Raw genomic sequence first — 24444 nt, forward strand, 5'->3', positions numbered from 1 at the left:
ACGTATATGTATATACATATATATGTATATATGTATATACATATGTATGTATATATATACACACACATCACATTTTCTTGATCCATTCATCTACTGAGGGGCATATCTTAGCTATGGTAAATAATGATGCTGAGATAAACATAGTTGAACTGTTAGCTGCAGTGTGGTCTTGTTTGTGGTCATTTGGCTAAATGCCCAGAAGTGGGATTACTGCATCATAGGGGAGCTCTATGTGTGGTCTTAATTAGTATGCACATAGTATAATCTTAGAGCAGAACAGCTCAATAGCTATGTACATATGACCATATAAGATGATGCTAGAAATGAACTCCAAGACATGGACACAAGAGGTTTTTCTCTGTTGTTCTTGTTCTTCTCAATGTACTATGTGATTTCTTTTTTCTTTTGTGTTTTTGTTTTTTTCCACCTGTGGTTTGTCTCCTGTTGTCACCATACTCGATTTTCGTAGCCTGGGTATTGTATATATGTTTATCTGAACTAGGGAAGAGGAACAAAATGGTAAGACAAAGGACAAAGTGGGAACCTATGCAAGAGCGATACTCACAAGATAGTATGTTGGAAATGATCTGTACAACTTGGGGGAGGGGGGAGAGGCGGGATTGGGGCAGAGAGAAAAATGAAGGAGTGGGTAACAAGTTAGACAAGAAATGTAATTACTACCTCGTAACTGTAACACCTCAGTATATCACTCTGACAATAAATTTTTTTTAAAAAAATAAAAGGAATGTCAACAGCAGGCCAAACATCAGTGGCTCACACCTGGAATCCTAGCTATGCAGGGAGACTAAGATTTGAAGACTGTGGTTCAAAGTCAAGCCAGGCAGGAAAGTGTATGAGACTCATCTCCAATTAGTTACAAAAACAAGCAAAAAAATTCCTGAAGTGGAGTTGTGGCTCAAATGATACAGCATTAGCCTTGAGCACAAAAGCTCAGGGATAGTGATCAGGCCCTGAGTTCAAGCCCCAGGAACAGCAAAAAAAAAATTGAATTAAAATTAAAAATTAAATTAAAAAAATCCATATCCAAAAAGAAAAAAAAGTTAGCTGGGAATGTGGCTTAGTGATAGTCCTTGCCTAGCATGCATGAAGCCCGGGGTTCCATACCTCAGTACCACATAAACAGAAAAAGCTGGAAGTAGAGCTGTGGTTCAAGTGGTAGAGTGCTAGCCTTGAGCAAAAAAAGCTCAGGGACAGTGCCCAGGCCCAGAATTCAAGCCTAGGACTAGCCAAAAAAAAAAAAAAAAAAAGTTAGGGCTCAAGCTTCTGGTTTCAATAGCTGAGGTATATGGAGTAGCAATTATTTTCATCAAAATACAGAAGAGCCCAGAAGGAGAGCAAGTTTTTAGGGAATGAGGACCAGTTTTATTTTGAGTACTGAGTTGAGCTGCCTGAGGAATACTTCCAAGTATACATAGTTAATAAACTAAATCTAAACTCCAGACAAGATAGTTTAAAAATGTGGATTTAGCCGGGCACCAGTGTTTCATGCCTGTAATCCTAGCTACTCAGGAGGCTGAGATCTGAGGATCATGGTTCAAAGCCAGCCTGGGCAGGAAAGTTCGTGAGACTCATCTCCAACAAACCACCAGAAAACCAGAAATGGCATTGTGGCTCAAGTGCTTTGAGCTGAAGAGCTGAGGGACAGCACCCAGGCCCAGAGTTCAAACCCCATGACCAACCAAAAAAAAAAAAAAAATGTGGATTTAGCAGCATATGCACTAAAACTGGAATGACACAAAGATTAACATGACCCCTGTGAAAGGATGGCATGCCTATTTGTGAAGCATTCCATATTTTTTGGTAGAATCTAAAGAGCCTCTTCAGCAAGGAGCATAATCCTGATGCCATAGCAACTTCAGATTACAAATGCAAGTCACTTTCATTTATTGAGAAGGTATTTTCATTAAAATACATTTTAAATCCACCCTAAAAAGTGGACTTAATGATCCAAACAGCTAATAAGTGAACAAGGAGTAATGAAATGAGATCAGGAGGCTGTTCTGTCCAGTGTACTTAGCTAATCTTTCCTTTCCATTATTGCTAGAACTCAGTTATCACTGGTGTTCAGAGCCTGGTAAGAATAAATATTTTGATAAATGATCCACTGCACTATCAAATATGATTGTAACTGTTCCAGTGTCAATCTTTTAAGTGTAGCAAAGTACTTAGCCATACTCAATAGAATTTATTACCTGTCACCTAACATGTTAAGAAAACTTGCTTTCATTTTTTGGGGCAGGTACTGGGGCTTGAACTTAGAGCCTCCGCACTGTCCTTTGGCTTTTTCACTCAAGGCTTTTCTACCACTTAAGCCACCACTCCACTTCCATTTTTGTTGTTGGTTGTGGGGCTTGAATTCAGGGTCTGGACACTGTCCTTGAGCTTCTTTATGTTCAAGGCTAGAGTTCTACCACTTAACTTCTGGTTTTTGAATGGTTTATTAAAGAGTCTCATGGGGACTTTTCTGCCTGGGTTGGCTTTGAACCACAATCCTAAGACGTGAGCCACTGGAACCAGGTACAGCTCCATTCTGAAAACTTGCTTTTCATTATTTACAAACCTCAAGAAATACTCCAAAGCTAGATAGTGAAGGGAACTTGCTTCCTCTATTTTAAAATCTTAAGTTTGTGGAAATATTTTGGTAAAATGTAATGATCACGTGTGAGAAAAAAAATTACTGTTGTAAAGCCTCTGAATATTCACAAGAATTACCACAGATTAATTTTTGACAATTGATTTTTTTGGGGGGGGGGGCGGGATCCAGTCCTAGGGCCTGAACTCTGGGCCTGGGCTCTGTCCCTCAGCTCTTCAGCTCAAGGCTAGCGCTCTACCACTTGAGCCACAGCACCACTTCCGGCTTTTTTCTTTTTTCTTATGTGGTGCTGAGGAATCGAACCCAGGGCATCATGCATGCAAGGCAAGCGCTCTACTACCACTAAGCCACCTTCCCAGCCCGACAATTGATTTTTAAAAACACTTCATGACTGTTTCCTGTCAAACAGAAAACAAAGATAAGTTTTACCTCATTTACTTCATGAGACTGTCTTCAAACTGAAATTTAATCAGTCAGAAATGAGTTGCAACTCAACATTATATAACTGGCTTTTCAAAAATAGTTCTCAAGGAAGTGGCGCTGTAGCTCAAGTGGTAGAGCGCTCGCCTTGAACTGAAGAGCTGAGGGACAGCGCCCAGGCCCAGAGTTCAAGCCCCACGACCGACAAAAAAAAAAAAAAAAAAAAAAATAGTTCTCAAGTATGAAATATTAAATTCTTCAGAGAATGTTAAGTTTAGGAGAATATAAAACTGAGGGGCAACTAGTTTCTGGGTCCTGCTGCTCATTCTCCTGAGCAGCCTTTACTTTTAGATGGTTACATAAACTCTGTTACCCTACTATTAAAAGAGAGAGCCAGGCACTGGTGGCTCATGCCTATAATCCTAGCTACTCAAGAGGCTGAGATCTGAGGAATGAAGTTCAAAGCCAACCCAAGAAGAAAAAAAGTCCCCATGAGACTATTATCTCCAATTAACCGCTCAAAAACTAGAAGTAGCATTGTGGCTCAAGTGGTAGAGCACCAGCCTTGAGCATGAAGAGGCTCAGAGACAGCACCCAGGGTTCAAGCCCCATAACCAACAACAACAAAAGAGTAAAAAGAGAGAAGTATGAATTGAAATATCAGCCCAATGGTACCAATGTATTCCTTGATGTGCTATTTTAGAAATAATATAGATATTTTCTTCATTAGTCAGAATAATGGATAAGTACAGAAACTAAAAATAATAAGAAATATAATCTTAATCTAAATCAATGGGATAGTTCAATGAACTGTATTTGACAGCCATTGTTGGTTTCTTTGCTTCCAATATTTATACAGATAATCTTAGTGCTTTTGGAAAGACGCATATATCTGGGTTTCATTTAGGAAAATTAAGAGTGGTATAGAAAAAAACTTCAGCTAATATTCCCAACCTCTAATTGGAGCAGGTGCACTGGACCTTAATAGAATGCAAAGATGACACTTCTCAATTTCTCTGCCCTTGCAGTATTCCTCTTTTTTTGAACCCCCAACAGATCTGCTTTGCCTGCAAAACAAAATCACATTTTTTAATAATTAAACTCCCAAGAATCCACCTCAACTCCTACTACCCATGAAAGAACAAGATATATTATAAAGTGAAAATATTTGCTTTTATTGTTATAAAAATTATATTATTCACATCTCTACATATGAGAATTAGCTTTAAGTAGTAAATAGCATTTATATGACAAAAGATAATTTAAAACTAGCTCTATTGTTTCCAGACTAGTTTTTTCTTCATGATCTTACATGACAACATAGAGTAGCAATAGCAGCTTCTGGAAAACAGAAAAACAATAGCAAAAGTTTTTCAGTGAAGCTGTTTAAGGCTGAGCTGTTTATGTCACTAATCTTACAACTTTCATCAATCTTAACAACTATTAATTTCACTAATCTTGTCACTTTTAGATCACTAACATTACATGATGCCAACCTACTAAAACAAGCATTATTCTGCCTATGCAATCCTAAAATCCTAAAGAATGTACAACCCAGTAATATGGTTCTGAAAATTGACAGATAATTCAACACAACTTTTAGTATTGGAGTAGATAAGAACTATTGCAATGTCTTAATACCCAGTCCAAGTGAGGAAAGTTTTATGCTAACCAGTCTGGGGACTGAAATTAAGTATCAATGTTCTCACTTCTCTAGAAGTGACTCTAGCTCTTCTTGCAAAGAGCTGAGCTGCTCCTTTTCTCTATCTTCCTTTTGCTTGAGTTCATCTAGCACAGCCTGAAACCTGTTCTTCAGAGCCAGGTTTTCTACTTTCATAATGAGATCCTCTTGTCGTTTTGCCCTGTCCTGGGTCTCTTGGAGCTTGCCTTTCATGTTGTCAATCTGTTTCTGAATTCCAATAACCAGCTGATTGGTTCCTTCATTTTCTTGGTGCTGTTCATCTGACTCATTTAGCTTATCCTGTAGCTGTCTCTCTAGATCTTCCTCTGTGTCAATGATGTTTACATCTTCTTCATCTTGATGCTGTGTCTCATCTTCATCTTCACTGCTGCTGCTCAGGTCATTGAATATCTCTCGAAGCTCATCATGTTCTAATGAGTCATGGCCCTGCCTGTGGCCAGACATTCCTGGAGAGGAGATATCAAGTCCTTGATTTTCTGTCTCTTTCGTTTCATCTTCAGCAATTATCTCCCACCTAGTACTGACAGCTTCTGCATCTGTACTAAGCAATCGCTTGACTTCTTTTTCCACATCTGGAGATTCAATATACTTCTTTTTTGCTGTCTTCCGAAACCTTCTCTTTCTAACATTTTTTAGAGGCAAAGTAATTCCATGGTTCCAGACAAACTTTTTCTCTTTATCTTTATCTTTTTTCTTGCTTGCTTTGGGATCAGCAGTAGCAACTGGTTCCTCCACAGGAGGATAGAGATCACCATCAACCGTGCATACAAGCATCTGACAGATATCAGCTGTCTTGTAAAAGGTTTTTTTGTCAATGGTCTTCAAACTTTCCATAACACAAGGCAGATCTACCAGTTTTGCAGCCAAAGGGACCCGGTCCACTCTGACGATTCCATGACGCCCATCAGGATGTAACTCAATGCTCAATCTATCCTTCAGGTTGACATGACCAGATTGTACTGCTCTCCTCACATTAGCAGCATATTCTGGAGGTAAGCGTAAAATAAACTGGCTCTCTAGTTCATGAGGAGCATCATCTTTGCTCTTACTCATCTTTTCTTCTTTGTGACTCACTTCTCTAACAAACACTTGTTGCTCTAAAAAGTTCAAGCTACTGAAACAGTTAAAAAGACCAATACGCTATGGACTGTTATCTTTAATCACAAAGAGTTTCAAGTAGAACAGCAGCGAATTGGAAAAGCAGCTAAGCGTCCAATTTGTCTTAATTTTTAGTGAATCCCAAGTCTTTTCCCTAAATGACTGACGAAATACCATTAACACTCTGGCTTCTTATTTATTTTCATTTACTTGATTCTTAGCCGCAATACCATGTTTCAACCTCTAGATGTCGCTGCCGTGCAATGAAGACTGAGCTAGCCGGAGCCAGCAGGGAAAGCAAATGGCTTCTGCGGAGAGATTTTCGGCACAGAAATTAAGATTTAGCAAACAATCTCAATCCACAAGCTCCCCAACCAAGACATTCAAAAGGAGGGGCGCAGTTACCACTCTCCACCTCGGGTACTTACCACCCACTGATGATTATACAGTAGCTTGCCCTGGCCCGAGCGAAACGGAAGAGGAAGCCGGTAGATCAGTGAATTCAGCCAGGAGTCCTTTGTTCTTTTTGCTGCCTTGCAAAGTGATCCGGTTACCAATAAAAGCACCCAGAGGAGGCAGCTCGAAGAATCACGGAGACCCTGCAGCTACCGGCACTAGATTGCAGAATTCCGCAGCTCTGCGCATTCAATCGAACACGCACCCGCGCGCCCTGGCCGGCGCGGGCAAGCCCGCGGAAACCTAATAAAGCTGAAAGCATTACGTCACGGCGGGGCGGAGCCAATAACTGTGAGTGACAGCCCACACTGGACGGGAAGTACCGCCTCATTAACTCGCGCCTGCGCAACTTGCGCTGTGGGAGATGTCTTCTTGCCCAGTTTACATTGACCGGATTAAACGGGCAATGTTTCCAAAAGAGCCTTTGATTTGGAAATAAATAATGAGGGTTCTTGGGGTCCTCGTAAAGACACCGTGTTTATTGAATCGCCCGAAAAGCGGCGGAATAGCTTCTAGTCTTCCAGGTGATTTCGGGAGGATAAAGACTGCAGGGAGCAGAGTATCTTAGTCCTCTGGAAAGTTTCAAATACCCCACCCACTAATCCAGATAATCTGGATTTTAAAGTATCCAAGTCAAAGAAATGAGGAGGACTTGCTACCTGCTATAGAATTCCAAGTCTTTCTTTTGTGAATAATGAAGATGCCTGGAAGGGAACCAAAGCTCTGGGTTTATTTCTATTTTGGAGTCTCAGAGAAGGGGTGATTCTTCTTTATAACGTACGTGACTATATAAAAAAAAGCATTTTAGGACAGAATTGTCTGGTAGACAAACGGTCTAAATAAACTAGTATATCAAGCAAAACATTATGCCCTGCCTCTCACTTGCAAATAATATTTAAATTACTCTGAAAATTATTCGCTTCAACTTTAGTATTTTTGCTTTTATTTATGTGTTCTATTTGCAGTCTAGTATTCATTAACATGTATTTATAGAACTTGTTTATAGAACATAGAGCTATGTTACAGTTTATACTTCTTACTGTTCATTTTCACTTATTTTTTAAGTTGGATCTCTATAGGAGCATTGGGTCATTTATAATTTAATTTTATTAATACTAATAACCTCTTAAATTAAGGTAACTGCTCAGATGTGACTAACTTTTCCAAAGCTCACTATTTTGTGTACTTAGTAATTCCTTGCCCTAGATTGAACTCTTTGTCTTATTTATTCTGTCCATTTTCCTAATATGAGAACATAGGACACACACACACACACACATACACACACACACACACAAATTACTAATGGAATGAAACAGTTGATCTACCTAGAAAAATGTAGTGTACGTCCTACAGTAATTTGTGAAAGAAAATATTCTATGTTGCATTAAGATGAGATGAAGCCACATTATTCCCATTTCCTTTCTAGTTAAAGCTAGTGTTGATTGTGGTATAGGAGGTATGTGTGTTATGGTTTGTATATGAACTGTCCCCCAGGTTCATATTTTACAAGGTTGGTTGCAAGCTGATGGGAATTTGTCAAGTGATTAGATTTTGAGCATGCCTAACTAATTGAAATAATCCCTTGATAGATTCATGATCTGTCATTGTTGGTAATATTGGAAGGTGGTGAAAGTAGAAGATTGGGCCTACTTGAAGGAAGTAGGTAACTGGGAATATGCTCTTGAAAAAATATATCTTGGGCTGGGAATGTGGCTTAGTAGTAGAGTGCTTGCCTAGCATGAATGAAGCCTTAGGCTCTATTCCTCAGTTCCATATTAACAAGAAATAAATGAAAGAAAGAAAAGAGAAGAAGAGAAGTAATTATATATAATATATGTTATACAATATATAATATGATATTTATATTTTTCCCCTCTCTGCTTTCTGGCCACTAAACTCTGTGAATATTTTCCCTGCTACCACTTTCTGCCATGATGTTCTGTTTCACATCCAGCCCAGAAACACAGAGCTAACCAACCATAGCCTGAAATCATAAGCAAAAATAAATCTTTCTAGAAGGGCATCAGTAACTAGTCCTAAAATCCTAGCTTCTCAGGAGCCTGAATTCAAAGTTCAATGCAAGCCCTGACAGAAAATCCATGGGACTCTTCAATTAACAACCCAAAAACCAGAAGTGGAACTGTGGATGAAGTGAGAGTGCCAGCATGGGGCAAAAAAAAGCTACAAGAAGGAGCCCAAGCCCTGAATTCAAGGGCCAGTACAGGCACAAAAATAAACATTTTAAAAGTTTTTTGTTTTGAATTGCATTGTGTAATTTTGCTTTAGGACAGATATTTTTGTTACAGTGACTAAAAGCTAACAACATTATTATGCATGTTGCTTAAATAGACTTTGCTGCTAATTAAAATGCCTTGTGAGGGCTGGGAAGGTGGCTTAGTGGTAGAGTGCTTGCCTTGCATGCCTGAGGCCCTGGGTTCGATTCCTCAGCACCACATAAGCAAAAAGAAAAAAGCCGGATGTCGTGCTGTGGGCTCAAGTGGTAGAGCACTAGCCTTGAGCTGAAGAGTTGAGGGACAGTGCCCAGGCCCAGAATTCAGGCCCCACGACCGGACCCCCCCCAAAAAAAATATATGTAATAATAACAATAAAATAAAATGCCTTGTGAAGAGTTTGATTTTCTGCTAAAGGAAAATTAGGCCCTTCCAGGTAACCATATTTTGCTCCATGTTCTATAATATACCAAAGAATGATCCTCATCTATAATATCCAAGATAACCTATATCCACTTTCTCATACTTGAAATTTTTAATTTTTTCTTAATTGTACCTGATTTTAATTTTTCTGTAGTATGAGAGTTTAGCATGTTAACCTCTACATAGTGCTTTACTTAAATAGTAAATTATGAGATCATGTTATACCTGAAAATAAACTAAATATTATTTTCTACTTTCATTTCCTATGAGTTTTATTACCTACCTTTATACTCTAGAGCTATGGGCATGAGAGCTAGTGCCTCGATACTCAAATAGTCTTGTCACAGAATAAGTTCTATACAATTCTTGTGTGCTTTTATTTTTTTGTCAGTTGTAGGGCTTGAACTCTGGGTTTGGGTGCTGTCCCTCAGCTCTTCAGCTCAAGGCAAGCACTCTACCACTTAAGCCACAGTGCCACTTCTGGTTTCCTGGTGGTTAATTGGAGATAAGAGTCTCATGGACTTTCCTGCCTGGGCTGGCTTTCAACCATGATTCTCAGATCTCAGCTTCCTGAGTAGCTAGGATTGCAGGCATGAACCACCGATTGCCTAGATAGTTCTATACAATTCTTATTGGCCAAAATTATGATGTGTTTTAATTGTTAATTTGTCAAATGAATATTTAAGATACAATTAAAAGAATTTACTAAAAGGATTTTCCTGAAGCATCTATCAGTTCTAAAACATATTATCTGTTTTTGAAATTAACATACTTTCTTTTTTAAAATTCTTTTTTTGTTTATGTGGTACTGAGGAATCAAACCCAGGGCCTCAGCATGCTAGACAAGTACTCTACCACTAAGCTACATTCCCAGCCCCTAATACATTTTCTGGGTCCGGTCGTGGGGCCTGAATTCTGGGCCTGGGCACTGTCCCTCAGCTCTTCAGCTCAAGGCTAGCGCTCTACCACTTGAGCCACAGCGCCACTTCCGGCTTTTTTTTTCCTGCTTATGTGGTGCTGAGGAATCTAACCCAGGGCTTCATGCATGCAAGGCAAGCGCTCTACCACTGAGCCACCTTCCCAGCCCCCCTAATACATTTTCTAATTGCTGCTTTGGAGGGAAACTAGGTTGACCCTAAAACTAAAGTCTTTGCTACACCATTATTATTTTAATGTCTATTAGTATATCCAATTTTTTTCTTAAATCAATTAGACAGACAGAAAAACTAAGTTGATAAAAGAATTATATTCTTGCGGTCATACAATGGAATACCTCTAATACCTAAAGATAAAGCATTTAGTTTCCCAATGGGGTCACAAGTCTTCCAAGGCTTTCTCTATATAATTAATTAATATGGCAACCAGGCTACTACTAGTCCTGTGTATTTGGTAATTCTCTTTAATAAATTTCCAAGTTTATTAATTGTTGCTTATATTTTAGAGATAAAACATGACGGGAGTTCTTATTTTTCAGAAATAGAAAATTCCCCCCAAAGAGCAAGCATCCATAAATCACCATGTGTTCAGTGTTTGTGTGTGTGTGTGTGTGTGTGTGTGTGTGTGCCTTCATATTTCAGGGATTTGACCTCTGAGCCTTCTGCTTGTTAAGCAAGCACTCATACTTGAATCCTTACCTCAGACCTTTTCTGCTTTTTTTGTTTTTTTTTGATAGGTCTCACATTTTTGTCTAGGTTCACCTTAGACCTTGATACTTTTACCACTTAGTTGAAATTAGAGGTGTGAACCACCACGCCAAGCTTTTTAAAAAAATGTTTATTGTAAAGGTGATGTACAAAGGGGTTACAATTATATAAGTCAGCTAATGAGTACATTTCTTTTTGAACAGTATCACTCCTTCCCTTGCTTTTTCATAGTTTTTCCCTCCTGCCACTCACAAGTTGTTGTCAATATAGTGTATAGTGAGTATCACTGCTTCATTTATTCTTCCTTTGTCCTTCCATTTCTGCTCCCTCCTTTCCCTCCCCCAAACAGATAAACTTACAAACAAGACAAAGAAAACAAAAACAGAAAACAAAACAACAACAAAGGGAAACAACACTTCTTGTTTCATTACTTGGAGTTCATTTAGATAAATATCATTTTGTATGATCAGATGCACATAGCTATTGAGCCTTTGTGATCCTCTACTAAGAATATCCTCCTTTGGTCTCACTGTGTGAATGTCTACAGACTTGTATAATTTATCATGTCCAAGTATTTTTTTTTTGTTTTTTACCATCCAGTGTGCTTACTTGTAGGTTTATATTCATGTTCAAGTTATGATAAATGAGGCAAGCAATGCAATCTATGTTTCTTTGGATCTGTCTTATTTCACTTAATATCATTTTTGCAAGTCTTCCCATTTCCTTTCAAATGGTACAATATCACTCTTTCTGATGGAAGCATAGGATTTCATTGTGTATATATACCACATTTTCATGATCCATTCGTCCACTGAGGGGTATTTGAGTTTATTCCATATTTTGGCTATGGTAAACAATGCCACAATGAACATAGTTGTGCTGGTAGCTTTAATGTGGCCTTGTTTGCAGTCTGTTGGATAAATGCCCAGGAGTGGAATTGCTGGGTCATAGGGAAGCTCTATCTTTAGTCTTTGAGAAACCTCCATACTGCTTTCCAGAGTAGTTGAACAAATTTACATTTCCCAACAGTGTAGTGGAGTCCCTGCCAGCATCTATTGTTAGTTTTCTTGATCCTGGCTATTCTAATGGGGTGAGGTGGAATCTCAATGTTGTTTTGATTTGCGTTTCTTTGAATGTCAAGTTGGGTTTGTTTTTTTTTTTTTTTGGTGGGTTGTGGATCCTGAACTATGAGCCTGGGCACTGTCCCTCAGCTCTTCAGCTCGAGACTAGTGCTCTAACACTTGAGCCACAGCGCCACTTCCAGCTTTTCTGCTCATGTGGTACTGAGGAATCGAACCCAGAGCCTCATGCATGCAAGGCAAACACTCTACCACTGAGTCACCTTCTTTATTGAGATGAAAGTTACTTTTTACCCAGGCTAGCCTAAAAATTCAATCTTGACAATATCTGTCTCCTTGGGCATTTTTCCTAATGTGTATGCTGCTAATGTGTCTAGAACTCAAGCTTCATGAACTTGCTTGGCTTTTTCTGCTCAAAGCTGGTGCTCTACCATTTGAGCCATACCTCAATCTCCGCCTTCTGAGTAGATGAGCCACTGCACCCACTTCACCTACTTCACCATATATTATAAAGGGTCAGCTAAAAACATGTAGTGATTTTTATACCAGGTAGGATGTTTTCTCACCTACCTACATTAGTTTAAAAAATAAAATCTATTATCTCAAGAACTATAAAATCTAGGGCCGCTCTGTCAACATGTATGTATTACAGTGGCTGGGATAAAACCCAGAGCTTCCAACATGCTAGATAAATGCTCTACCACTGAGTTACATTCCTTAATAATTTTAAATCACATCTATGGCTCCCAACAGTGGTTATACTGTATGTAAGGCCCTGGGTTGATCCTCAGTACCAGTAAAAAAAGAATTGATTGACCTAAGTTGGATTATTCATGTACTCATACCTAATTCAATAATACTCAGTGAGCAAATACCCTAAATATGTGTTTCTCAAAATAGTTGGGAAAAGGTGACATTTGCTAATGTCCAGAATATTTTCTATTATTATCATTATAGGAATAGTGTAGTCTTCCAATTAACCCAAATCAGAAGAAGATATATCTAATCCCTAACTTTCAAGTCATGCACCAAGTATGTTACCAGAAAGTTTAAAGCAGCTAAACAACTTTGGTTTTTGTGTCTGCAAGGGAAGAATTCAGGCAAGACATGAATATAGTAAAAGTGATAGAATCATTTATTTGAAAAGACATATGGCATATGACACATGGCATACTTGTACTATGAAAAGATAGCACTTCAGTTCCTCTCTACTATCTTGGCCATTTTCCTCATTACAGAGATTGACTGGCCTTGGGTTAAATACTGAGAATTTGAGTCCGTGAAGATATACCAGTAGGTGTATCTCCTTACTGTCCCATCCTTATTTCATCATCCTTTTGTTCTTCCTACTTCCTTGTTATTTTGTAGCACCACTGTCTCCACTGCGCTGTTAGGCAATGTTTAGTGTATCAGTTTTTCCTACAATCTACAAGTTCTTTTTTATTTTTTTAATTGTTATAATTAAGGTGCTATACTGAGGGGTTAGTGTTTTAAAAACCAGGTCATGAGTACATTTCTTTTTGAGCATTGTCACCCCTTCCTTCCCTCTCCCCCAGTTTTTCCCTCCCATGCCCACTCATAAGTTGTATAGTTTACTTTCAGCACAATGTCCAATGTGTTCAGAGGCACAGAGGCATTGTGCCTTTGTGTTCCTCTCATAAGTGTCCTCCTTTGGTCTTACTGTGTGAATGCTGTGACCTGTGTAATTTACCATGTCTTGGCATATTTTAGATCTAGGTTTTGCATATGAGAGAAAACATGGGCCATTTGTCTCTCTGAGCTTGTCTTACTTCACTTAGTGTAATTTATTCTAGGTCTAACCATTTCCCTGCAAATGACATAATATTATTCTTTTTAATAGCTGTGTAAAATTTTATTGTGTATAAGCATCACATTTTAAAAATCCACTCATCTAGGGGCTGGGAAGGTGGCTCAGTGGTAGAGTGCTTGCCTTGCATGCATGAGGCCCTGGGTTCAATTCCTCAGCACCACATAAGCAGAAAAAGACAGAAGTGGTGCTGTGGTTCAAGTGGTAGAGCACTCACCTTGAGCTGAAGAGCTGCGGGGCAGTGCCCAGACCCAGAGTTCAGGCCCCATGAATGACAATAAAATAAAATAAAAAATAACCCACTCATCTATTGTAGGGTTTCTGAGCTGTTTATAACTTGGCCATTGTGAATAGTGCAGCAATGAAAATAGATGTGCAAATGTTTTTACGGTATCCTGGCTTGTGCCATTCTGGGTAGATGCCCAAGAATGGTATGGCTGGGAGGGAAGATGTATGTTTAATTTTTGAAAATCCCCATACTGCTGTCCAGAATGATTTACTAATTTACATTTTGCCAACAGTGCAACAGGATTCCTTTTTCTGCACATCTCCACCAGCATTTGTTATTTTAATTCACAATGTTGACCAATCTACCTGGGGTGAGATGGGATCTCAAAGTTGTTTAAATTTGTATCTCCTTTATGGCCAGGGATGCTGCTCATTTCCGTGTGTGTGTGTGTGTGTGTGTGTGTGTGTGTGTGTGTGTGTGTGTGTGTGTGTGTTTGCCATTTTTACCTATTCTTCTGGAAAGTCTCTCCTAAGCTCCTTTGCCCATTTATTGATTGCTCTATTCACTTTGGGAGGAGTTGGTTTCTTGAGTTCTTTTTATATTTTGGATATTAAGCCTTTATCCAATTGCTGGTAAATATCTTCTCTCAGTCTGTTTGCTGTCTTTCTCGTTTAGTAACTATATACTTTTTTTTATCAGTCATGGGACTTGACCTATGGGACTTGACCTCTGGGCCTGGGTGCTGTCCCTCAGTTCTTCACCTCAAGACGAGCATTCTACCACGTGAGCCACAGCTCTACTTCCAGTTTTCTGAGTGGTTTATTGGAGATAAAAATCTCTTGGACTTCCCTGCTCGGGCTGGCTTTGAACTGTGATCCTCAGATCTCAGCCTCCTGAGTAGCTAGGATTACAGGCATGAGGCACCTGCACTGGCAGGAATGGAATCTTTCAGATCCTTTCTATTTAAGATCTTGTCATCTACAAATAGGGATAGTTTGAATTCTTCTTTCCCTATGTGAATTCCTTTTCTCTCTCTTTTTTCTTGCCTTATTTTTCTAGCTAGGAATCCCAGAATTATACTGAAAAGGAGTGGGAAGAGTGGATATCCTTACCTTGTTCCTGATTTTAGATGAAATGGTTTTATTCTTTTACCATTTAGTGTGATATTGGCTGTTGGTCTGTCATATATAGCCTTTACTACTTCACCCCCTAAGTTCTGTAGGACACAATTCCCCAACTGACTGTTTTTCTACTAACTTGCATCAATAGGGACTACTGAGATTTAGTGGGAAGATACCAGGAATATTGCTAAACATCCTATGAGGTATAGAACAATTGTCAAAGCAAAAACCTATCTGGCTCAAAATAGTGTCAATCAGCCCTGCTCTAGACTTATTATTTTCAGTTATATTCTTAAGGAAGTCCTGTTGAAATGAATAAGATAAGCATTATTAGTTTAGATTTATCAGAGCCTCCTAAAGCTATGAATAAATTTGTGTTCCTTTTAGATAGAAAGGTTGGGTACCTAAACTAGAAAGGAATATCAGATGAAAGAAAAGGTCATTGGCATTAGCAATATTTGTGAAATAATATCTGCATAATAATGTCAATAATGAAGTGGTATTTTTGAGGCAGATACTGGTAGCTCATGTCTATAGCCCTAGCTACTTAGGAAGCTCATATCTGAGGATGGTAGTTCCAAACCAGCCCAGACAGAAAGTCCATGACACTCTTATCTCCAATTAATCACCAGAAAACCAGAAGTGAAATTGTGGCTCAAAGTTGTAGAGTATTGGCCCAGACCAAAAAAGCTCAGGAACAGCACCCAGGCTCTAAAATCTAGCCATGACTGACAAAAAAAGAAAAAGAAAAGGAAAAGAAGTGATATTTTTTGAATTTGAAAATCTGGGTGCTGGTGGCACCCAGATACCAGAAGGCTGGTATCTGAGGATCATGGCTCAAAGCCAGCCTCAGTAGAAAAGTTTATGAGACTCTTATCTCCAATTAACCAGCAAAATGCCCGAAGTGAAGGTGTGGCTCCCATGGTAGAGAACCAGCCTTGAACAAAAAAGGCAAGGGAGAGCTCAAAGCCTTGAGTTCAAGCCCCAGTACTAACATGCACAGAGGTGAGAGAGAGAGAGAATGGATAAATATGAAATACAAAAGTTTATATCAGTAATTATATGATACAATTACTGATTACTTAAACTCAACATTTTCTACCTTTTATAACATAAATTTATTTTGTCATTGAATTTACAGTAAAAATTCCTCTTATAAGGTAAAATTACTCTTACAATGGTTAATTTCCTGTGGGTTTTTGTATTTTTTTGTGGGGGAGATTTTGTTGTTGTTGTTTTGGGCTTGAACTTGGGGCCAAGCGCCTGTCCCTGAGGTCTCTCCAACTTTCCTGCCTTGACTGGCTTTGAACCTCAATTCTCAGTACTCATCCTCCTGAATAGCTAGGATTGTAAGCATGAGCCACCATTGCCTGCTCAAATTTCCTCTGTGTGTGTGTGTGTGTGTGTGTGCGTGCGCGCGCGCGCGCGCGCGCATGCACATGTGCGAGCGCCTGTCCTGGGGCTTGAACTCATGGACTTTCCTCAGATCTTAGCCTCATGAGTAGCTGGGATTACAGATGTGAGCCACCAGCATTTGGCTAAATTTTCTGTTTTTGAGCAAAAGAAGTTTAAGTAAACATTCTAAAATGAATGTTGAGCCTCAAGTGGGTAGCTGGGGACTATAATCCTAGCAACTGCTGGGGACTATAATCCTAGCAACTGAGGAAGCTGAGTTTGTGGGAGAGTGATTGGAAGCCAGCCCAAGCAGGAAAATTCCATGAGACTCTTATCTACAATTAACAAGCAGAAAATCCAAAATGGAGATGCAGCTCAATTGATAGAACACCAGCCTTGCACCTAAATAGCTAATAGTGCCTAGGCCCTTAGTTCAAGCCCAACACCACCACACACATGGAATGTCCAGAGCTGGAGGATATAGCTCAGGGTAGCTCACTTGCATAGCATGCACAAAGCCCTAGGTTTAAGCCTCTACAACGAAAAAAAGCAAAGTTAAGAGGAAAATTTTCTATGAGGATCCTGAAGTCGAATTTCAATAAATTAAAACGTTTGATTTCAATTTTGTGGGGGAGAAAAAATCTTACTAATGTTTTTCCAGAAAGAAATCATGATTTGCCATTTAAGGTCAGCATATTTGTATGCTGGCAGTAACTCTCATTTAGCTCTTCGTATTAAAGCAGTTGGTACTTCAAAGTAACTTGCCGGGAAAGTAGGTAATAGCATTTCTTGGGGGACGGGGGTGGAGGTGGGAGTGTGGGGAGAAGATTATAGAAATGACCCGTGATGATCTCCCGCTGGGCCTCTGGGTGTCGCTGTGGCCCAGTCGGGGCCAGCGTGCCGCATCGCCGGGCACCCGTGACTGACGCAGGGATCCCGCAGGCTTTGGAGAAACACACCCGAAGACTCTGCACTCCCTTTCTCCAGCCCTCTAACCTGAATATCCTGGTCTGCTCGTCAGGATGCCTTTTCTTTGTCATCCGGAAGCGGGGCGCAATTGCAGCGAGAGGTTCTCGGATCTGACTAGCATCACGCAGAGAACGGACCAGCAGAGCGCAGGAAGCCCCGTTTCTCTTCCTGCGGTCTTTGTTCTGCCTAGAGAACCACGTAGGAGATTTGCTGTTCGGAAAAGAAAACTGAAGGTTTTAATGTAGACGATATTGTGTCGCAGAAGACGGGATCTCGTGGCTGGACATTCCCAGGTGAGTGCTAAGAACTGTCTCAGAGAACGCAGACAGCAGAGAACAACTTGGATATGACAGGCTGGATCTAAGCAGATAGAACGAAGAAAGAACCTACACCATTTGAACTTGAAAATTACATTCATCCTTGACACAAACGAGAACATAATGATTTTTAACACCGATATTTTGCAAATTCTGGGAAAGATCTTAATAAGAGCTATTTAAAGTCAATAGATTTGGATGCTGGCAGTAACTCTACAAAATTATCAAATTAGTTTCAATAACCACCTCTGACTCCTAGAAGTAAAGGAGAACTCTAGAGCAGTAAATATGTTGAATTGTTAATGAAGATATTCCAGACAAGAGGGGCAAGCTGTCATTCACTAGTGGTTGGCATGGTCAGGACAAGATAAAGCCTTGAATACTAAGGCCAGTCCTTAGATAGAGGCTTATACAGTAGGGTTACCCTGTAGAAGAGCCCATTCTTTATCTCCTCCTCTGCCTTTCCTCTGCTGATCTTCATTAACCTGAAGATATCTTCAAAGTAGAATTCTCCTATACTTTCTGCATAATCTCATAGAGCATACCATGTACATCTACTCCAAATTTACAGCAATGCTTGATTTTCATTTAAAAACAAATGGCAACAGCATGGAATAGAAGAATGGAGACTGTGGATCCATTTCAGGGCCCCACATGCAATGCAGTTTGAGAACTGTAACTGTCGAGTAGTGCTTAACCAAGCCCAAAGAGGGGGGGGGGGGAGGGAGGGGAGGAGGGGAGATAGGAGAGAGGGAGAGAGGACAGAGAATGGGGGAGGAAGGGGGGATGAAAATCAGTATAAATAAGAATGATCCCACTGGCAAATGATTCATCTCCAAGAATTACTGTCAGCTGCTGATAGACTGATAGATGAAATATTCATCTTGAAGAAGTCTCTGGAACAACAAAGACAAGCTGTAACACAGCATAACCTTAAATATAAATTCCATCTATAGAAATGGTTCACTTCTTTGGAAGATCTCTCTCTCTTTGTGGCAATGAGTGTTTGTTCCTGCCCATTTTACTGGCTATATCCTCAGCTCTTGGCTTTTTGATATGTTGTATAGGTCAGACTGGACTTAAACTTGTTGTCCTCTTGCCTCTACCTACTAAGTTGTGGTATTACAGGTGTGTACCACCATACCCAATAGAAGTGAGTAGATTTGCCTAACAAGGCCTCCTTTGAACACTTTGGTGCTTTTGAGCAAGATGTAGAACATTCTATCCCTCCTATTTCTTCCCAACAAGTGACCTGGTACCAGAAGTGCCATCCTACATCTGTGAGGGAAGATTGAAGTGATATTTGTGGAACTAACCTTGGAGTGGACACGGGATGGTAATCACAATTTGACTGGCTCAGCCTCAGCCTGGGATGATGAATGACTGCCACTAAAATTCAAGGAGGATATTTACAGCTGTAGCTATGCAAAGCCCATTTTGACACTGTATCATGTTCAACTCAACTACTTGATGACTACAATGGATTCCATAGAGATACAGGGACTAACTGTCCTAATCCATACTTCAGCTAATGTGGTTCTTCAACTTGATTCACACAGGCCTGTGTGCAATGCTTCTGGGATGACAGAGACCAAACCCACTAGTATTTAACTGTCATCAGACAATGACAAGCCATCATGTTCCACGTGTTTGTTTGTTTGTTTTTCAGAAGTTGCTGGTAGACTGCAGCATCCATCCAGACTCACCGTCAGGCAGGTAAAGCTGATGCTCAACCTCATGATAACCTTGGCTTGGACTATGTGTTCTTCCTCTTCCAACTAACTCTGGATGTTATCTTCTACCTGTGGTACTCCCTTAGCACCAGCACTTGACTGCTTTCAATATGGTCTTTGATCGAAGCCTGGGAGTAAGTTGCTTCCAAATAAAAGGAAAGAGATTCGCCTTGTTCTATGATCTACATATAGCTTTGCAACCACAAATCCTTAGTTCCTTCAATTCAAGAAACATCTTTCAACTGGTTACTATCTTTAGTATCAGCAATGAAGCCTAAATGTTGCATTGGAATCAAGTGCATTCATGTGAGTTTTAATATTTTAACTTTGTAGATCCTTTTATAAAGTACTCCTCTTTGTCTTTTGTTGTTGGAGATTGGGAGCTCTACAAATGTACTGGCTACCCTTTTCAGGTGCTTTGATTTGCCTCATTAGCTCAAAATTACTTTCAGGGGAAATTTGCCTGCATTAATTTAGATTCTAAAAAGTTGTATTTTTTGTTACAAAGTCCCTTCCTTGCAATACTGAAGAAATTTTTTAACATCTTTATTATCATCCTTGGGCTCCCTATACTTATCTTTGGTAAGCTGAGATATTGTACAATTCATTATTCAAGGACAGAAAATTTCTTTCCAAGAATGATTATTTTTTAATTTACTCATTCATGTCAATCTTTTTGAAATAGTGCCTTAATATATAGCCCAGGATGGTTCAAACTCACTATTCTGTCTCAGCCTCACAAGTGCTGAGATTACAAGCTTTCGCCACAATACCTGGCTCCAAGAAACATTCTAATAGCCTTTGATTTCCTCCTTTCTGTGCTCATTTTTCTAAATCTTTCTCAGTCATTATATCTATGGGATGGCTTCCAGTATCTGCCCTAAAAATGGTCCCAAAAATGTCAAACTCTGGAGCTCAGATAACATACTTATATAACCATTGAGTAAGAATAAATAAACTATTCTAGGCTTCACTCTAGTCAATAACACTAATTTTAGTAACACTGAGTAAAAGAAAGAAGGCAACATCTTTACCTTTCTATTATTAAGAAAACCAAGACTGGCATTGTAATCCTACCTATTCAGGAAGCTGAGGTCTGAGGGTCGTGGTTCAAAGACAGCGCAGGCAAGAAAATCCATGAGACTCTTATCTCCAATTAATCACCAGAAAACTGGAAGTGGTGCTGTGGCTCCAAGTGGTAGAGCACTAGACTTGAGAAAAAGAGATCAGGGACAATGCCCAAGCCCCAAGTTCAAGCCCCATGACTGACACAAAAAGAAAAAGGAAAAGGAGAATAAAGAGAACCATCTTAACTTGGGGAAAATGTGTGTGCTTGTGGGAAAATAACATTCCTAGAGCTTGCTTTAAAATACAGTTTGTTTGTTTGTTTTTATTTATAGAGATTGTCGCAACCTCTCTATCTCTTAAATTTGATGTCTAAGTTATATAATCATGTGACTTTTTAAATGGAACTCTAGGAGCTGACATTGTGTGTGTATGTGTGTGTGTGTGTGTGTGTGTGTGTGTGTGTGTTTGTGTTTGCAGTGCAGAGGCTTGATATCAGAGCTCTGTGCTTTCAGTTGCTTTTTCTACTCAAGGCTGATGCTCCATTGAGACATAGCTCCATTTCCTGTTTTTAGCTGGTTAACTGGAAATATGAGTCTCGCACTCACAGACTTTTCTATCCAGGATGGCTTCAAACCCTGATCCTCATATCTCACCCAGCTGCAATATTATTTTATTCAAAATATATTGCCTTTGTTTGAATTTTAACACCCACATAACACACATTTCAGAAAAATAAGAATAGAGCTAAAATCTGGACTTAAAAACTTCCAAGGTTTCTGAATAATACTCATAGCACAATGGAAAGGAAATTAGGTGGGTCCAGTGTTTGAAAGCCTCACATGATGAACAATTTACTTTTCCTTCCACCTTTTTATTTTCTGAATTGTAACTGTTCTACATGGCCTGGGAAATTATCAAGTGTTCAAGGTTTGATTTTTTTTTTCCTGTTCGTGACATTAGTGTGCTCTTGACTCTTATTGTATGATTAGCAAATAGGGAAAGAAAATACCCTGTAGATACTAGAATTCTCTTGAATATTGAGATTTGATGACATTTTCATACGACCAAGTAAATGATTATTCTCCTTTCCATACACATCCTGTAGGATGATTAACTGTTTCTTTAACAGGGTAAGCTATCAGGTTACAGTTTTTCTAGGAGTGCAGTAACTGGTTAGGGCTCTGGGCGTCGCTGTTCACCAAGCTGGGCGACGCAGGACTCACACGCCCAGTGTAAAGAGGAAAAAAAAAAAAAAGGAAGAAAGGGAAGAGGGGGAAAAGTATGCCTCTTAGAATCCTCATCACCACCACCAGATTGAAGTCTACCTGAAGCTTCCCAAACCCTGTTTCTGGGCGACTCTCCACTCGGGACTATCTTGAAAATTGGATCAATTATTTAGGCTCTGAAAAACAGAGAAAGGATCTACCCTTAATAGCAGACTGGGAGCAAACTACGAAGCCAGAGAGCAATGGCGTTTCCAGCAAAGCCCAGCGGCTGCCGTGGGCTGATGCTTCTCTGCCTTTTTCTGGAACTACTATTGGAAGCCGGAGCTGAGAACATACACTACTCTGTACCAGAAGAGACTAATAGAGGTTCATTTGTGGGTAACATCGCCAAGGACCTTGGGCTACAACCCCAAGAGCTGGCGGAGCGCGGAATCCGCATCGTCTGGAGAGGTAGGACGCAGCTCTTTGCTCTGAACCCACGAATCGGCAGCTTGGTCACCGCGGGCAGGATCGACCGGGAGGAGCTCTGCGCCCAGAACGCTCGTTGCCTGGTGAGTTTTAATATCCTTATTGAGGATGAAATGAAACTTTATCCTGTCGAAGTGGAAATCATTGATATTAATGACAACAGTCCCCAGTTCCAGTTACAAGAACTGGAATTTAAAATGAATGAAATAACGGCTCCAGGTACCAAGGTCCCTCTGCCGTTTGGGCAAGACCTTGATGTGGGTGTGAACTCTCTCCAAAGCTACCAGCTCAGCTCCAACCCTCATTTTTCCCTGGATGTGCAACAGGGACCTGATGGGATTCTGCACCCAGAAATGGTGTTACAAAGTTCCCTAGACAGAGAAAAAGAAGCTGTCCACTACCTTTTCCTCACTGCCTCTGACGGGGGCAACCCAGTCCGTTCAGGGACTCTCCACATTCGAGTTCAGGTGGTGGATGTGAATGACAACCCTCCAACGTTTACACAGGAAGAATACTACGTAAGTGTCCCTGAGAATGTTCAACCAGGCACTCAGCTGCTCACAGTCAATGCCACCGATCCAGATGAAGGTGCCAATGGGGAAGTGACATATTCCTTTCACAATGTAGATCACAAAGTAGCCCAAATATTCCAGTTGGATTCTCATACCGGAGAAATATCAAGTAAAGAACCACTGGATTTCGAAGAATACAAAGTGTATCCCATGGAAATTCAAGCTCAGGATGGTGCTGGGCTCATGGCCAGAGCTAAGGTGCTTGTCAAAGTTTTGGATATAAATGACAATGCCCCAGATATAAGCATCACATCCGTTGCCACTGCAGTCCCAGAAAACTTTTCTCCTGGGGCCATAATTGCTCTTATCAGTGTCCATGACCAGGACTCTGGAGACAATGGTCACACCATGTGTTCCATACCTGGAAATCTACCCTTTAAATTGGAAAAGTTACTTGATAACTACTACCGCTTAGTAACTGAACGAACACTGGACAGAGAACTTACCCCTGGCTACAACATCACAGTCACAGTCACAGACCAGGGAACTCCACCTCTGTCTACACAAACCTACATTGCGCTGTTAGTGACTGACATCAATGACAACCCCCCAGTTTTCCAACATGATTCCTATTCTGTCTACATTCCCGAAAACAACCCCAGAGGGGCTTCCATTTTTTCAGTGAGGGCCAACGATGCTGACAGCATAGAGAATGCACAAGTGACATACTCTCTGGTGGATGACACCTTTCAGGGGACACCCTTGTCCTCCTACCTGTCCATTAATTCTGACACTGGAGTCCTCTATGCTCTGCAGTCCTTTGATTATGAGCAGTTCCGGGATTTACAACTGACAGTGATGGCTAGTGATAGCGGAAAGCCATCACTCAGCAGCAATGTGTCACTGACTCTTTTTGTGCTAGATCAGAATGACAATGTGCCCGAAATTCTGTATCCCACCCTCCCCACCGATGGTTCCACAGGTGTGGAGCTGGCTCCCCGCTCTGCAGAGCCTGGTTATCTGGTGACCAAGGTGGTAGCAGTAGACAAGGACTCAGGACAGAATGCCTGGCTGTCCTACCGCCTGCTCAAGGCCAGCGAGCCAGGACTCTTCATGGTGGGGCTGCACACAGGTGAGGTGCGCACAGCCAGGGCCCTTGTGGACAGAGATGCGCTCAAGCAGAGCCTGGTGGTGTCTGTGCAGGACCATGGCCAGCCCCCACTCTCAGCCACTGTCACACTCACCATCGCAGTGGCTGACAGTATTCCAGACATCCTGGCAGACCTCGGCAGCCTCCAGACCTCCACTGATCCACAGGATTCAGACCTCACGCTCTACCTGGTGGTGGCAGTGGCTGTCGTGTCTTGTGTCTTCCTGGCCTTTGTCATTGTGCTGCTGGCACTCAGGCTGAGGCGCTGGCACACAGCGCGCCTGCTCCCGTCTTCCAGGAATGGGTTGGCTGCCATGCCTGCCTCTCACTTTGTGGGCATAGATGGAGTTCAGGCTTTCCTTCAGACCTATTCCCATGAGGTTTCCCTCACCGCCGACTCCCGCAAAAGCCACATCATCTTCCCTCAACCCAACTATGCTGACACACTCATCAGCCAGGAGAGCTGTGAGAAGAAGGATTTTCTTTCTGCACCTCAGTCTTTACTTGAAGATAAAGAGGAAACATTTTCTCAGGTAAACTTATGAATTTCTATGCTATGTAGATTAAAATAATGATTTGGCTTACTTGCTTTCACTAGCTACTAGTTTTGTTTTTTATTCCTTAGTAGGTTTCTATTGAAATCCTGGGTGTGGTTGGTGTTGCATGCCTGCAGTTCTAGCCCTCAGAAAGCTAGAGTATTGAGATTTTGTGGTCAACCTGAGCAACATATCATAACCTCCTGAAAAAACAGAATTAAGC

The 24444-nt window shown here is 40.6% G+C and overlaps 2 protein-coding genes and 1 non-coding gene across 3 annotated transcripts; 2 read left to right on the plus strand and 1 right to left on the minus strand.

Moving 5' to 3' along the window:
- Positions 1–1716: 1716 nt before the first annotated feature.
- Positions 1717–1819, plus strand: LOC122118278. The gene has a single exon (XR_006149315.1). It is a non-coding gene; the product is annotated as a U6 spliceosomal RNA (small nuclear RNA).
- Positions 1820–4698: 2879 nt separating this feature from the next.
- Taf7 (TATA-box binding protein associated factor 7) lies at positions 4699–6523 on the minus strand. Its single transcript, XM_042692114.1, has 2 exons — positions 6263–6523; positions 4699–6142 (listed from the first exon to the last, which is right to left on the minus strand). The coding sequence occupies exon 2, from the start codon at positions 5787–5789 to the stop codon at positions 4740–4742; it is 1050 nt and encodes a 349-aa protein (XP_042548048.1). The 5' UTR covers positions 5790–6142; positions 6263–6523; the 3' UTR covers positions 4699–4739.
- Positions 6524–21797: 15274 nt separating this feature from the next.
- LOC122118042 (protocadherin gamma-A1-like) lies at positions 21798–24230 on the plus strand. Its single transcript, XM_042691892.1, has one exon. It carries the CDS (start codon positions 21798–21800, stop codon positions 24228–24230), a length of 2433 nt encoding a protein of 810 aa, XP_042547826.1.
- The last annotated feature ends 214 nt before the right edge of the window (positions 24231–24444 follow it).

Source organism: Dipodomys spectabilis, unplaced genomic scaffold (genome assembly GCF_019054845.1).
Source record: "Dipodomys spectabilis isolate Male_0828 unplaced genomic scaffold, ASM1905484v1 ptg000147l, whole genome shotgun sequence".
Lineage (NCBI taxonomy): Eukaryota > Metazoa > Chordata > Mammalia > Rodentia > Heteromyidae > Dipodomys > Dipodomys spectabilis.

Coding starts and splice junctions, on each gene's coding strand:
- Taf7 (XM_042692114.1), bottom strand. CDS start 5,789: ATGAGTAAGAGCAAAGATGATGCTCCTCATGAACTAGAGAGCCAGTTT.
- LOC122118042 (XM_042691892.1), top strand. CDS start 21,798: ATGGCGTTTCCAGCAAAGCCCAGCGGCTGCCGTGGGCTGATGCTTCTC.